At 50.2% G+C, this 15,977-nt stretch overlaps 1 protein-coding gene across 1 annotated transcript; it reads left to right on the top strand.

Annotated features, from left to right (window-relative positions):
* Window positions 1–139: 139 nt before the first annotated feature.
* UCRPA7_5129 (putative e3 ubiquitin-protein ligase ptr1 + rna transporter 1 protein) lies at window positions 140–12,766 on the top strand (the record flags this gene model as incomplete). The annotated part of the gene is made up of 9 exons (XM_007917676.1): window positions 140–187; window positions 243–965; window positions 1,602–7,434; window positions 7,491–8,033; window positions 8,091–8,156; window positions 8,209–8,364; window positions 8,806–12,207; window positions 12,263–12,607; window positions 12,672–12,766. The coding sequence occupies 9 exons, from the start codon at window positions 140–142 to the stop codon at window positions 12,764–12,766; spliced, it is 11,211 nt and encodes a 3,736-aa protein (XP_007915867.1).
* Window positions 12,767–15,977: the final 3,211 nt, after the last annotated feature.

Below are 15,977 nucleotides of genomic sequence, written 5' to 3'. Positions count from 1 at the left end.
CTCCATCTTGAATCAGCCCTCGGAGTGTCCATTTTCTGGGCACTCCCTCATCGACGCAAAGCTGTCGTCCGCGACAGTGACCTATTGGTAGTGGAGGGGGAGTTCCTATATCAGCGGCTCTGCCGCTCCCACCGTCAAAATGGGAAAGATAACTAAGACCATGCAACCAAAGCATAAGGAGACTTTGGTACGTCTTCTGTCATACGCATCATTCATCATGTCTTGAGCTAACGATTTACCAGTCGCCTTGGCTGAAGGAATATGTACAGTCGCTTTCTTCCGTCCCGCTGCCTCTCCTCCCGAAGAACCTCGACACCTTTCCCACAAGATGGCCGTTCCCGCGTGGCGATCTATATCACTGGGTACCTTTACTAAACCGTTTCGACAACATCTTGGAGTCATTCGTCGCAACGTACAACTTGAGCGATGGACCGCAACTCAAAAATTTCGGGTGTGAACTATTGCTCAAGCGTAGCTCGACTGTTGAGTTTCACGATGATCAACCCTGGAACATGGAGCGCCTGGCGGAGCTCGGCTACGGACAGGATGGCGACAGCCAACTCATTATTGCCATTTTGAAATTCAGCCGGATGCTCTTGGAACATTGTGGCAACCGAAGTATCTACGGCAGCAGCTCGCATCTCAACGATCTACTCCACAGCACATCCCTCACAGTGGTTCATGCCACGCTCGAGGTTGGTGTCGAGTTGGCTCAGCGCTATCAAGCGTCAGTCAAGCGTATGACCGTCCCGTCCCGCCAGGTCAGCAGCGCTTTGCTTGCCAACCATTACAACATCGACCTGAATCGAGTACAACACCTGGCGCAGCCTTTTATGAAGACCCCTATCATCAGCTTTTCGGATCCTGCACCGCAAACGACGCCGACTGCTTCTGCTAGCAAGGGAAAGGAGAAGTCTCATCAAACCATGGCTAAGAATGCGGCATCCATGTATGCTAACGATTTGGTGACTATTGCCTCTGAAGATCAGCCAGATGAAGGCCGTTGGAATGGCTGGGGTGACTTGAAAGTCGTCTATTATCCAGAATCCGATGGCCAAAGTGCTCCTGCCCAGCCGAACTTGCAGCAAAGCACCCCATCTACTCCGGCAACGCCGACACCACTTCGACGTAGTACCACCATGGGATCCCATCAGACTCCGCGAGGAGCTAGACCTGGAAACGTTGATGATAGTCCATCTCCTTCCTCGCATCGCTCTCCTGCTTTGGGACATGACGACCAATCAGCACCAAATCGTCAGAAATCTGTAGAGTTTGGACAAGGCACAGTGGCCTCCACGTCAATATATGATCTCCTCAGGAGATGTCCTGCGGACATGCCAAAGGCGAATCAATATGAATACCTCAACCGACTACGAATCTGCAAAGCTTTGATCGGTTCTTCGGAATCTCGGCAAGAAGCCCTGGCTGTGCGACTTCTTGCTATCACCAACCTGGCCTACATCCACCCGGAGTCTATATTCATCGAAAAGGCACTCAAACAAGACAATGACGAGCCAAGGAGGTATCAACTGGTGTATCAGCTCGCCGAACTCATTCATCCATCTGCGAGTGGACAGGTCGTTGTACCACTCTGGTTACAGGCTATTGCCTTGGCGCTATTGGAAGCAATTTCCAACTTCCAATCCAAATATTCCGACATACTCTCCGCACTAAATGCAAATGTCAATCATGGTGTCCTTTTGTACGTAATTCGCAAGGCGGTCTCAGAGATGAAGGAGGATTCCGGTGATATTGACGATCGAATCACCGAGTCCGATGACTGGAGAAATAACCTTTTCTCGCTTACCCTACATATGGCAATAGGTTCTCGGGTTGGCAATGAAATGATATCGGCAGGGCTGATGGATGTTTTGGTCGATATTCTCAACATGCGCTCCAAGTTGGCTGACAGGAATCATTCCATGGTCCTTGCCTTCCTGGATGGTCTAATCTACCATTACCAGGGGGCCTTCCAGTCCTTTATCAACGCAAATGGGTTGGACAGCATCGCCGAATTGATTGTTGACGCTACATCAGCCGCCACAAGCTTGATGGAAGCTGGCCAAGGCACCAAACAAGAACTGCATTCGAGCGTGGTCGACTATGACATTCCCTTCTACCAACAGCAAACTCTGAAGTGGCTGCTGAAATTTATCCATCATATTATGACGAACTCTTACTCGTATGGTGGCAATACCGATCGTTTATTGAGGAACCTTGTCGATAACTCGCACCTGCTTGGCAGCCTTCGTACCATCATGGAGCACATGAATAAATTCGGATCTGTTGTGTGGACAAACTCCGTCACAATATTGAGTGACTTCATCAACAATGATCCCACAAGTTTTGCTGCAATAATGGAGTCTGGCATGATTAAGAGCTTCCTGGAAGCTGTCACAGGCCGTCCCGTTCGGGTTGAGCAGCCCAATGAGCGCAAATCTACTGAGCCGAGAAACGATGAAGATGGGGAGTCCTCGGACGAGTCAGACGAATCCGTGGTGCTGGACTCTGATGACCGCCCTCATCCGCCCACATCCGCTATCCTCGAGGCTCCTCGCGATGGTCCCCTGGCACAAGGCATTCTCCCTTCTGCTGAAGCCATCAGTATCATTCCCACCGTTCTAAACTCCATCTGTCTGAACAACGTTGGAATGAAGATGGTAGTTTCCTCGCGGGCTTTTGAAAGCTTTTTGGAGATTTTCGAGAGTCCAGAACACCTCAAGTCCAGTCAATCTGATCCTGACCTTGCCGGAAATGTTGGTAGTAGTTTCGATGAGCTCGCTCGACATCATCCGTCCTTACGACCAGCCATAGGTAACGCAGTCCTAGACATGGTTGCCAAAGTGAATCATCTAGGCAAAAAGAAGGCTGTCACATCCGGATGGGGAACCAAGCTGCTTGTCACAGGTCCAGATGGCAATGTTGTACAGGCCGATAAGCTCATGGTCGCAAGCAGCGCTGGCGAGGCCCCATCGATAAAAGGCAAAGAAAAGGCTACGACGAGCGAAGACATTGAAATGACAGATGCTACCCAAGTTGCCTTAGACCTTTCGGCATCGCAAGTCATTCCAGAAGAACAAGTTTCGACCGCCTCAACTTACAATGAGATCACACCGTACATCCTGGCTGTCGCTACTTTTCTCTCCTCGTATATCGGAAATTCGAGCCTGAAGGCCGCCTTTGTCCGAGACGGTGGCATTGAGCTGCTCCTGGATCTGACTGAATTGCCTAGTCTCTCATACGAGTTTGGGGAGACCGCTGCGTCTCGCACTTTGCAGCATGTGATATCCCAACTTATCGAGCACTCTCCTATCATCGGATTGCCATCTCTCATGAACCGAACCCAGGCGGCAATTGATGCACTGGCCCCCTTGGTTTCGAACCAAAACTCACACCCATACTTTGCGCCTTTTCTGTCCTCCGACTTCTCCCTTGCAACGGCTGATGGGAATTGGGACGCTGACGCGGTGGGTAAGGTTGCGGATGGAACTGGTGTCGTAAAGGCTTTACTGAACACTCAGTCTTTGATAAAGACGCTCTACCAATGCTTCCCTTTCTCCAATCGACAGTCGACTGTAACACTGCACCCAGTCAACGTATTCGATTATTATATCAGGGTGATCAAATCTCTAGGGCCACTGCTGCAGGCTGTGTTGTCCGAGGAGATGTCAATTGTTGGGCTCGTTCCTCAACATTGGTCGTCTCGGAAGCTATCAACCTCGCAAGATCCGCCTGGTGCACCCACAACTACTACGACCAGTAGTCTACCGGCCGATGGGGATGTTGAGGACTCGACTATTCCTGATGTTATTGTTGCCAGCCCCGGCTCCAAGCCTAATGAAGAAACAGTTTCCAATAAACTCAAGCGTCCGACGCAACAGGAACAGTCATCCCCGCAGTACCGGAATTACCAAGTACTGCGTGTTCTACTCCATTCTCTCATGCCGACTACTTTTCCCTTCTTCCAGACTCTGGGCAAAACTCTTCTTCCACGTCGGGAACGTGATGCCTACTGTCGAGCAAAGCACATGCAGATTGCTGATGCACTCGCAGCGACTGTTCTGGATCAGATAAAACCATCCAAGGATGAAATCACGACCAAGGACTTCCACTATTGGATAGTTCTGCTTCACTCAGTCCATGAGATGCTCATTGATCCCTCAAGGCCGCAGGATGGGGCTCTGTGTCAAGCCATTATCCCCGTTTTGATTGCCTTCAAGGAACACGGTGGTTTTGATACATTAAATACTATGCTACGCGTCTTTGCAGAAGAAATTACGAAAGAGCGAGCAGAAAATGAAGATGCTTCAAAAGCCAGGCTTGCTTCGATAGGGATGAAGAAAATTCTCGACCTCTACGCCCCAATCGTACACGGCAAGACAATTAATGTTTGCTTGACCAACGTCAGTATGCTTCCTCGAGGAATGGAGAGACGACCAGAATTCGCCCATGTCCCAACACAACTCATCGTTGAATTACGCATGGCGGTTCTACCTGTCATCAGAAGCCTTTGGGAGTCTAAATTGGTCGAGAAGGCGTCCACTCAAATCCTTACCAAAGTTGTAGACATCCTGAAGACAATTGCCAACGCGGACTTGGAAACTAACGCCTGGCGGAGGGGTGACAAGAATCCGCCGCCACCCATCTTCAAGAGAGAACCCGTTTCTTTCGCTTGGGCAGGATACTCAAATCCCCTTCAACGAGTTGCTGACGAATATGACGATCAAGACCTGGTCCGAGAAGCGCTTTACCGCGCCAATGGCGTGAGCGAAACAGCTGCTGAGTATTGTCGAGTTCACCGGGCGGGTATTGCTGGAGCTCGTTGTCCTATTCCTGTGGAGGATGCATTCCAGCTCCCTCCTACGCCAGAACAGAGCGACACAAAGAATCAAGCAGCAAGTCTTCCAGTGGCGGACCTGCTGGGGTCTGAAGCTATGCTACTAGATTCGAACCCTGAGTTAGACCGCCTACTCGGGGAAGCTGTATTGGGTGAACTCAATGAACGATCGTCTCAGGATTCTATTGACAGCGAGGAAGAGGAGACTACTGAGTCAGCCCCCCCAGCCGCCCATGAGAGCTCAGTCATTCCACAAGATATTTCGCAAGAGGCTTCTTCTTCAGCTCAGGTTCAATCTACGCAGGGTCAACCGGCCGTGACTAAGCAAGACCTTGATATCGAGCGAGGGAAGCTGCGTGAAGACCTAATAGATCGCTGTCTTGAGGTCATTAGAGCGCACCCAGATGCTGTCTTCGAGGTATCAGAGCTGATCAATTCCTCTGTTCTCCGTCATGAAGAGGAGGACAGCCGCCAGGAGGTTGGGGAAACCCTTGCCAACGCCTTGATGTCCTTTGCCATTGATGAGGATGTGAAGAAGTCCAGCGGACGCAGCATTGCAGCTTATGCGCACCTCTTGTCTCTCCTGTTACAGGATTCTAAGCCTTTCTTCAAATCTTGTCTAGAGACTTTGCGAGACAACGTAAGCGACTATGTCAGCTTCTTGAAGATAACGCCGGGCAATGCCACCGAAGAACTGCCACCTTGGATTCCATACATCTTGCTTATCTTTGAGATTCTGCTGGCGGAAGACGAGCAACCCGTCGAGGCCAAATGGACGCCCCCAGCAAATGAGAATGCCACTATTGAAGAACCAGTTCTACAAGTCAAGAATCCTCTTGTGAAAGAAGAAGATCGAGGCATCTTGCTTGAAGCTGTACTCGACATTCTGCCTCGTGTGGGCAAAGACGAATCCCTGGCCATTGCTGTCCTTCGTGTACTGATTATGTTAACACGGAACCGCAAGGTCGCCAGGACGGTCGGTGACAAGAAGAATCTTCAGCGTCTCTTGCTCATGGCAAAACAACTTGCCGGCTCAGGTTCCGGGCGTCTTAAGGAGACGAAGATTGCGGGAGGCATTATGACGATCCTCAGACACGTGGTTGAAGATGACGATACGATCCGGCAAATTATTCGCTACGAGATTCGCGGTTTCTTTGATAGCCCTCAGAGAAATGCGCGTTCTACAGATCTCCACCACTACCTCCGGCATCTTTCCCACGTCGTATTGCGTTCACCCGAGCTCTTTGTCGAGGTCACCCACGAGATGGTCCAATTCTCACGCTGGATCAACCCATCGAGCGACGGGACAAGTTCGCGTGGGCTAACCCTGATGTTGAAGGAGCAACTTCCAGATGCGTCTTCCATATCGCTACCCACGGATGAGTCTGTTGAACCTGCAGTCCAAGCTACGGAGGATCTCACAATACATGACGTTAAGCCGTCCACTGAGATCAACGACAAAGACATTCTTGAAGGGGCTAAGACTGCACTAAGTGAAGCGAAGCGACCTACGGTAGAGAATCCAGACGGTGTGATCCATTTCCTTCTCTGCGAGCTGCTCAATTATCGAGATGTTGATGACAGAGATTCGTCTCAAACAACAAAAGATACAAAGACCGGCGGCGAGCCCTCCGTCAATCCAGGGAACGGCGAGCCATCGACAGAGGATGAACAATCTGCCGATGGCAAAGACAAGAAGGCATCCAAGCCTCCATTCAAAGCTGAAGACCACCCGATATTCGTATATCGCTGCTTCTTGTTGCATTGCCTTGCAGAATTGCTGCAAAGCTACAACCGTACCAAGATGGAGTTCATCAACTTCAAGCGTAGTGCGCCCATGCTCACCAATACTCCCGTCAAGCCTCGCTCAAGTGTGCTCAACTATCTTCTCAACGACTTGCTCTGTATGAGCAGTCTGACCATGCCCATGGACAGCATTGCCTCCAAGAAGAAAGCAGCAACTTCAGAACAAGCACGGCTTGTTCTCGTGGCATTAGTTACCAAGACGCCAGAAAAACCAATAGACCGCAATCGGGAGCGCTTCGCCTACGATGATGAGCCTGATCTTCTCTTCGTCCGCAAATTCGTATTGGATACTATCATCAAGGCCTATAGGGAGGCTTCAACTCCCAACGATCCCTTCGATGTTAGGTACGCCAAGATGTTGTCCCTTGCCGAGCTTATGAGCGGCATGATTGGTGAGAAGGACAGGGAGTCTGCCAATCCACGAATTCCTGAATCTGGCAATAGCCGCTCCCAGTTACAGCTCAAGCGTCTCATGTATGAGAAAGGCTACCTTTCCGCGTTGACAGCATCCATTGCAGATATCGATCTTACCTTCCCCGGCGTGAAGCGAACCATCAAGTACATCCTTCGTGTTCTCCGAGTCTTAACCCAGACAGGTATTCAGCTCAGCCACTCCAACATTCTCCCTCCTGGTCCCTTTGACAGCGTTGATGAGGAAATTGCTTCTGCGTCTTCACTCTCTGATATGGAAGATGATCGAGAGGACACACCCGATCTTTACCGTAACTCGACCTTGGGCATGCTTGAGCCTGGGAGAGAAGATGAAGATTTCTCAGAAGATTCAGAAGACGGTGAGATCAGACTCCCGTATTTACGTTGTATCTGGAATGTGCACTAACTTTCACAGATGAGGAAATGTACGATGATGGCTACGATGATGAACTGGACTACGGCGAAGAAATGTCTGAAGACGGCGAGGAGAATATTAGCGACGATGATGATGAAGAGCTCGGGGAAATGGGCGAAATTGAAGGCCTTCCAGGCGATCCTGGTGTTGTCGAAGTCATCATGGGCGAAGACGAAGACATGGATGAAGATGATGAAGACGACGAAAGCAGTGATGATGAGGATGATGAAGGTTCGGAAGACATGGATGACGATGAGGACCGTATCGAAATCGTCGATGATGAAGGCAATCCTCTTGACGATGACGGCGCGTCTGGTTGGGAGAGCGAGACCGATGATGAAGACGATGATGAGGACGACGAAGATGACGAGTTTGACTATGAGGTCGCAGCTCAAGGCCTTGACGAGGCCGCGATCCATGGTCTGGAGCGGGATGACATTGGCCGCTTGAATCTCGTCCGCGCCGCTCTCGATGAAGACTATGACGGCGAGGAAATGCCCAACTTTCAGGACCCTTACATCGATGATGGTGGTGAAGAAGATGGTAGGTTATGCGATGACATGATTCTGGTAACCTCGCTTCATGGCTAACTATATTCAGATGAGGAAGATGAAGAAGATGTCGAGGCTGATGATGAGGAGTATATCTATGACCAGGACTATCCTCGTAAGTAGTACATCTTCACCTTCTTGGTGCCACTTCTAACGAACTTTTGCAGGTGATGATATCCCTCCTCCAAGCATGCCAGCTGGACTTGGGTGGGACACATTGGTTGTAGAACCCGGATTCCCTCATCGTCATCGACATGGAGGGATGCGCAGCCCATTCCCTGTTGCACCTTTCATGCTCGGCGGACCTCGGGACCCATTAGGTGGTACGTTGTTAAGCGCTCGACCAGAAGACGCCCTCTCCGTCCTGAGAGGCTCACTCGGTCGCATTTCAGCCTTGCTGGAGCATCTCATTGATCATCGCACTAATTCAACACCAGACTTCCGAAGCTACTTCCGATCAAACCGCAACGGTCCAACTTCTAATAATACAGATGATGGCATGAACCCCTTACTTCGTCGTAACAATATGCCTGGGCGAGACTCATCCCCACGACCTAACAATCCCTCCCACATGGTCCGCTTGGGTTTCCCAGGCAGTCTTCTCAGTGGTAGCCTCCTTGATTCCCCCATCGCGCTCATTAACGATCTAGTTGCTTCTTTACCTTACAACATATCTCATAGAGGTCATGCTTTATCCTTCCAGATCACCCAGCAAGGCCCTCGTGGAGAGCTTCGCGAACTTAACATTCCTATCAATGGAGCAGGCCATGGCCGTGATCCGCGATCTGAGAGCCGACGCGATGCCTACCAGGAGCCTCAGCATGCGGTCTCATTCAATGCAGAACAAACTGTGGATCGATGGCACGAGGAAGCCAGAATGATCTTTGGCCTCAACCATCATGAGAAGGCTGGGAAAATGTACAACGTCATCCTTGCCAAGCTCACTCCTGCTGCTGTTGAGCAGGAGAAGAAGGCAAAGGCCCATGAGGCAGAACGCCGAAGAAAAGAGGAAGAAGCACGCAAGAAGCGTGATGAGGCATTGCGCAAAGAACGAGAAACCCGAGAAGCAGCCGAGGCTCAGGAGCGAGAGCGGAAAGAAGCTGAAGAGCGCGAGAGACAGGAACGCGAAGCAGCTGAGGCCGCTGAGGCTGCCGCCCGCGCGGAGGAGCAATCCCACGAGGCTGCCATGGAAGTGTCCGCAAATGCAGATTCGCAGGCTATGGAAGGCATCGAGTCCGGCGACAATATCGAACAGGAACATCCCGATGATTCTACTGCTCAACTCCCTCGCGTCGTGACTATGATCAGAGGTGAGGAATTCGATGTTACAGAGCTCGGTATCGATCCAGACTATCTTGCAGCCCTCCCTGAGGAGTTCCGAGAAGAAGTCATCGCCCAGACTCTTACTACTCGACGATCGCAAGCCCGTGAGGCAGCAGCTGAGCCCACAGGGGAGAACACAGAAGTCTTCCAAGAGTTCTTGGATGCTTTACCCGAGGAACTTCGACTTGAGATTGTCCAACAGGAGCGCCAGGAGCGTCGGCGTCTCGAACGCGAGGCACAGCGGCAGGCCGCAGTCACCGGACAAGCCGCTGCCTCTCAAGAGATGGATACTGCAAGCATTCTGCTTACCTTCCCTCCTGACCTTCGAGAACAAATTCTCATGGAGCAAGGCGAAGACCTAATGGATCAGCTGTCTCCTGAAATGGCTGCCCAAGCGCGCGCTCTGGCCGAGCGCGTTCGTCCGCCTCCGAGTATGGCACGAGCTCGAGAGGTCGGCCGCCAAGCAGCTGTGACCACATCTGGATTCGACAACGATAGACAAAACAAACCGCAGCGCCGTACAGTTGTCCAGATGCTTGACAAGGCTGGCGTTGCGACACTACTCCGCCTCATGTTCGTGAGTCAACAAGGGTCCATTCGCAATTACCTCTTCAACGTCTTCATCGATGTCTGTGAGAACCGACAGAATCGTCTTGAGGTAATTAGTACTCTTCTCCAGATTCTTCAAGACGGAAGCACAGATATGGACGCCGTCGAGCGAAGCTTCAGCCAACTATCCCTTAAAGCTAGACAGCCTAAAGACAAAGAGCCCAAGACACCGAATAGTCTGAAGCGGACATACACGAATATCAGCTCGAGCATGCATATTCACAGCAGCTCAGAAATCTCACCTCTTCTCATTGTCCAGCAGTGTCTCGACTTATTAGTGGAGCTCTCTGCTAAGAATCCTCACATCCCATCGCTGTTCTTGACCGAGCACGAAATAGTTGGGTCATCGCTTAAGCGCACCATGAGTCGCAAGGGTAAGGGCAAAGACTCTAAAGCGAACAAGTATGCCATCAACTCTTTACTTGTCTTGCTCGACCGAGATCTTGTAATGGAGAGCTCTTCAGTAATGCAGCACCTTGCCGACCTCCTGAACAAGGTCACATTCCCGCTGCAGGCTCTTGAGCGACGACGTAAAGAAGCCGAGGAGGAAGCAAAGAAGGCTGCCAAAACAAGCCAAAGCGTGAGCACGACAGCGCCCGATGCTGGCACGAGCACAGAGCAAGCATCAGCCACTGGTCATACAGTCCCAATTGTCACACCCTCAGGAGATCAGACTTCAAGTGCTCCTGCTCCAGTAGAAGCTGAGAGCTCGAACCAGGACACTAAGGAAGCTGATCAGAAGAAGACGCGCCAACTACAGCCTCCTAGCATTCCAGAACACAACCTCAAGCTTGTCATCAAGATTTTTGTTGCAAGGGAATGCAGCTCGAAGACATTTCAAAACACGATCTCGACGATCAAGAACCTCTCAAACATTCCTGGCGCTAAGGCTATATTTGGCAAAGAGCTTGTCCATCAAGCCCGTGTCCTCAGCCAGAACATCGTCTCTGACCTTGACGAGCTCTTACCACACATTCTTAAGGCGGAGTCCGGAACAGAAATCCAGGGTATTGCACTCGCCAAGTTCTCTCCTGGTGCCTCAGAGCAAAACAAACTTCTTCGTGTCCTGACCGCCCTAGACCATCTTTTCGAGGCGAAAGGCAAGAAGACAGATGAGGCCGACCAAGCAGAGTCAAGCAAAGAGAACGAGAAAGCCGATCTGCTTGGGTCATTGTACTACAATGCGACCTTCGGCAAGATGTGGGAGAAACTCAGTCAGTGCCTGAGTGCTATTCGGCAGCGCGAGAACATGCTCAATGTCGCAACAATCCTTCTTCCACTGATCGAGTCACTCATGGTAGTGTGCAAGAACACAACACTAAACGATGCGCCGCAATCTCAGAGCCAAGTGAGCAAAGACATGCTGCTTTCTAGTCCGCCTCCGGAGAATCGCATCGCTGGTCTCTTCTTCACATTCACAGAGGATCATCGCCGCATTCTGAATGAGCTTGTTCGACACAATCCTAAGCTCATGTCCGGGACGTTCTCTCTCCTAGTTAAGAACCCGAAGGTGCTGGAGTTTGACAATAAGCGCAATTACTTCAACCGCAGCGTGCATTCCAAATCTGGCAACCAAGTGCGACCATCGTTCCCTCCATTGCAGCTGTCGGTTCGTCGTGAACATGTCTTCCATGACTCCTTCAAGTCGCTTTACTTCAAGTCCGGCGATGAGATGAAGTTCGGCAAACTCAATATCCGCTTCCATGGCGAGGAAGGTGTTGATGCCGGTGGCGTGACGAGAGAATGGTTCCAAGTCCTTTCGAGGCAGATGTTCGACCCTAACTACGCTCTCTTTATTCCAGTCTCATCAGATCGTACAACTTTCCACCCGAACAAGCTCAGCGGTATCAACGATGAGCATCTGATGTTCTTTAAGTTCATCGGCCGCATCATTGGCAAAGCCCTCTACGAAGGACGTGTTCTGGACTGTTACTTCAGCCGCGCAGTCTACAAACGCATCCTGGGCAAGCAAGTGTCTGTGAAAGACATGGAGTCCTTCGATCCAGATTACTACAAATCTCTTGTCTGGATGCTGGAGAACGACATTACCGATATCATCACGGAAACCTTCTCTGTCGAAGATGACGAGTTCGGTGTTACTAAGATCGTTGACCTATGTGAGAACGGTCGCAATATACCCGTCACAGAGGAGAACAAGCACGAGTATGTCCGACTCGTTGTCGACCATAAGCTTCTGTCATCGGTGAAGGATCAGATGGAGAACTTCTTGAAGGGTAAGTCCTAGAGCCTTGTACGAGGTTCAAGACATGGCTAATATTTATCTCTTAGGTTTCCATGACATCATACCCTCCGAACTCATTGCAATTTTCAATGAGCAGGAGCTCGAGCTGCTGATCTCTGGTCTTCCCGACATTGATGTTGATGACTGGAAGAGCAACGCTGAGTACCACAATTATACAGCAGCGTCTCAACAGATCCAGTGGTTCTGGCGTGCGGTTCGCTCGTTTGACAAGGAAGAGCGTGCCAAATTACTTCAGTTCGTCACTGGAACAAGCAAGGTACCTCTGAACGGCTTCAAAGAGTTGGAGGGAATGAATGGCGTGAACCGATTCAATATCCATCGTGATTATGGCAACAAGGACCGCTTGCCCAGCTCTCATACTTGCTTTAATCGTAAGTCTCCACCTCACTCTCTCCTTCAGCACAGACGGGAATCAGAAGCTAACCGGCCATTCAGAACTTGATCTTCCTGAGTACGAGAGTTACGATATTCTCCGTGCTCAGCTTATGAAGGCCATTACGGCCGGAAGTGATTACTTCGGATTCGCATAAATTGCACCGAAGATCGGTCACGACAGTCACGATTTCCGCAATTGCAATTGCATGGCATGGCGGTTGGTCCTCGGTGTTGAGACGGCAGCATCATGGAATCATGGGTAGCATAAAGTGCCCCATTTTTTGTAAGTGTAGTGTGAATCTTTTCCTTTTTCCGAAAGGGCATTTCCAGCCAGACCAGAGCGGCTGCGGTTAAGAAGGAACGAGATCATTAGCCTTTATATTTTTTGCTTTCGCCGTCACAGTACCACTGCTCTGTGGCAGACACCTGACCTGAGGGCGGTAGAAATGGAGTGCAGGCCGTTGAAACCGAACTTTAGGCGGGAGAGTCTAGTCGAGAAGGAACAGTCGTACATGTAGATTAATTCTCAAGGCCGACAAGATGACGGCAAATCAATAGACTCGGCATTGCGTTTTACCTTCTTCCCTGCGTGTGTGACTTTGTGAGCAATGGAATCTATTAAGAGATAGACTTTTTGGGACCAGGCCACTGGATAATGAGAGGGAGCTCTGTAGCTTAATATTCAGCTGTGTTATCCATGATACATACTCCAGAAGATGAATGTGACTCGATCTGTAATACGCAGTCACTCGTTTAGAAACGAGAGGTTTGGATTAGTTTCTTCACGCATTGAATGTTCTGTCTCTACGACATGCCACTCCACGACTTAGGTCAGGCGACAGCCACAGCCCCCAATCTGTTGCCACTGCTCACCACTGTACTGCAGCTTCGCCTGGTCTTTTGAGGCAGCCTTACAGCATCTGCTCTTTTTGAAGAGGCTCCAGGTTAGGCACTCCGGGTAGGCATTCTTGGTTAAGTTTTCGATAACAACGATGTCCATGGGGTTTTGTACTTGTCTTTTAATCTTATCATTACGGCCAGCTATCACTCATATGTTGCAATAGGTCGGTTTCCCTCAACTCTCTAAGATGCTCTGCTTGGACTTCGACAAGCATTTCTCAGCCCACATTACCCCAAAAATCTAAGGATTAGGTGTCATGGACCCAGTGTCTGCTGTTGGTCTTGCCGCCGCTGCCGCACAGCTTGCTGGGCTCTGTGTCTCCGTTGGTCAGACTCTGAGCAAATTCAATGATCAACACAACCGAGCAGGGCGAACTATCAGGGGCATCAGACATCATTGCAAAGTTGTGGAGGTTGCGCTCCGCAAGATACAGCGGTGGGTTGAGACTACTTTGAGCGAGTTACCAGCCGCAGCCCCCGAGTTGGCGGCTCTCCATGAGACAATACTTAACTACACAGAAGAGCTTCAAGATCTCAAAAGAGACATTGATGCAACTGTGGGTACCATGAACTCAGATTCTCTCCGATTCATACAGAGATTAAAGGTCGTTTGGCGCGATGATGTAATGAAAGAGCATCTCCAGGAGCTTCACAACATGGGTGCCGCGCTCCATTTACTTCTAGATGCTACGCAATTGTGAGCACATTCTGTTTCGTCTCTAACATTCTCTCCACTCCTCTTTGTGGTAGTGTAAATCAAATTGAATCGTTCACTAATTGAGTCTCTCAGGCCTCTAACTCAGATTCAAAACACGATTGCTAAGGTTCAGAAAGAAATACAGTCCACGTCTTCAAGCTCTCGAAGCCTCAAAAGCCTCACGCTCGATGAACCCCCAAGTGTGGCTACTGTTGAATTTGCCTTCAATGAGATTCTTTTGTCATCAAGCGTCTACAGGAGAGCTGCAACCTCTGCTCTAAGTGCCTCGGTCGAAGAACCAAGACACACCGGTCTATCGAAGCGCATGCTTGACACAGAAGAGCGTAATCCGCTTGAAATCATCCAACACGGGGACCTCGAACTAGATTCGCGTCTTCTATCTTCTAACAGCCGAAAAATAAGTGTACCTATCTCCAGAAATCCTCGTTTTTGGGGAAGGGAAGACATACTCACCCAACTTCATTCATATCTCTATCAGACTGAAGAACGGAACAGCATTCAGATTATTGGCCTTATTGGTATGGGCGGGATCGGCAAAACACAAATTGCTCTCGAGTATATTTATCGACACGAGAAAGACTATCAAACAATCCTTTGGCTTCGCGGCGAGACAAAAACTTCCTTGAGCATGTCATGCTCTGCCGTAAGTAAAGACATCGGGTTAGGTACCTCGCCAGCTTCGGCTATTCATGATATAAGCCTCTGGCTCGAAACATCAGGCAAGTTTAATACTCTTGGGCCTTGTATTCGGGGGCACGGACGCCTAATTCAGCCTCTGATGTGTAGAATCATCATGGCTAATTATTATCGACGACTTCGACAACGGCAGCAATGGTGAATATTTTCACGATCTCATCCCGGCACGAGCAAAAGCACGGGGATCTGTTCTCATAACCTCACGGAATCCATCGGTGTCATACATTGCATCTTCTGGATTTCATGTATCGCCGCTCACCGCGGCTGAAGCCAAACAGCTCCTTCTCGTTGCTTCCGACGACAAACGCCGAATATCCGACTTATCAGGGGAAGAGACAAAGTCTGTAGAGCTAATTGCTGCTCAATTAGGAGGGTATCCCCTCGCGATTGCTCAGATTGCTGGTGCTATGGCCCGCAGAAAAATCACCTTCCAGGAAGCTTGGGAGCTCTACCAGACAAACGATCGAAATCTTTCTGAGCCATCACGACATCTAACTCAGTATCACAGAACAGTAGAAGAGCTTTTCACTGTATCCATGGCAGCACTCTCCGGCGAGGCAACCGCTCTACTTCATCTGGTAGCCCTACTATGCTCTCCTGACCATTTCACTCAGGATTATCTCAAGATCGATGGAGATGCCTCAGAGTAAGTTACTCTGCTCATCTCAAGTTGGCAGCACTGACAAGACCTTCAAGGCTTCGCGATGTCGTGGCTGAGCTCACGGAGAGCAGCCTGGTTCAAATCGATGCAAACTTGAACTCCCTCAGCATACATAGAATCGTTCAGCGCTTCATTCTGGAAGGTTTAAAGCAAGACGCAGATGCTGCCACTACTGCCTTCAACAGCGCTTTCTCGTTACTCCGCGCACGTGTTCCCGAAAAAGACGCTTTGAGGGTTCCAGCAAGAGAAGAGCTGGCCAAGTCCGAACCACTGGTTGATTACATTGTTCAATTTGCGAGGTCTTGTTCATGCCTGGACGAGTTCATTCAGCCTAGCCTCGAGCTTGCTGTCCTGCTTCTCGACGGCTGTGGGCATATGCTTCGCCTGGGAT

This window comes from Phaeoacremonium minimum (assembly GCF_000392275.1).
Source record: "Phaeoacremonium minimum UCRPA7 unplaced genomic scaffold PA7_03_scaffold_393, whole genome shotgun sequence".
Classification (NCBI taxonomy): domain Eukaryota; kingdom Fungi; phylum Ascomycota; class Sordariomycetes; order Togniniales; family Togniniaceae; genus Phaeoacremonium; species Phaeoacremonium minimum.
Note: the sequence above shows the minus strand (reverse complement) of the source record. Positions and strands in the feature narration are given on the sequence as shown.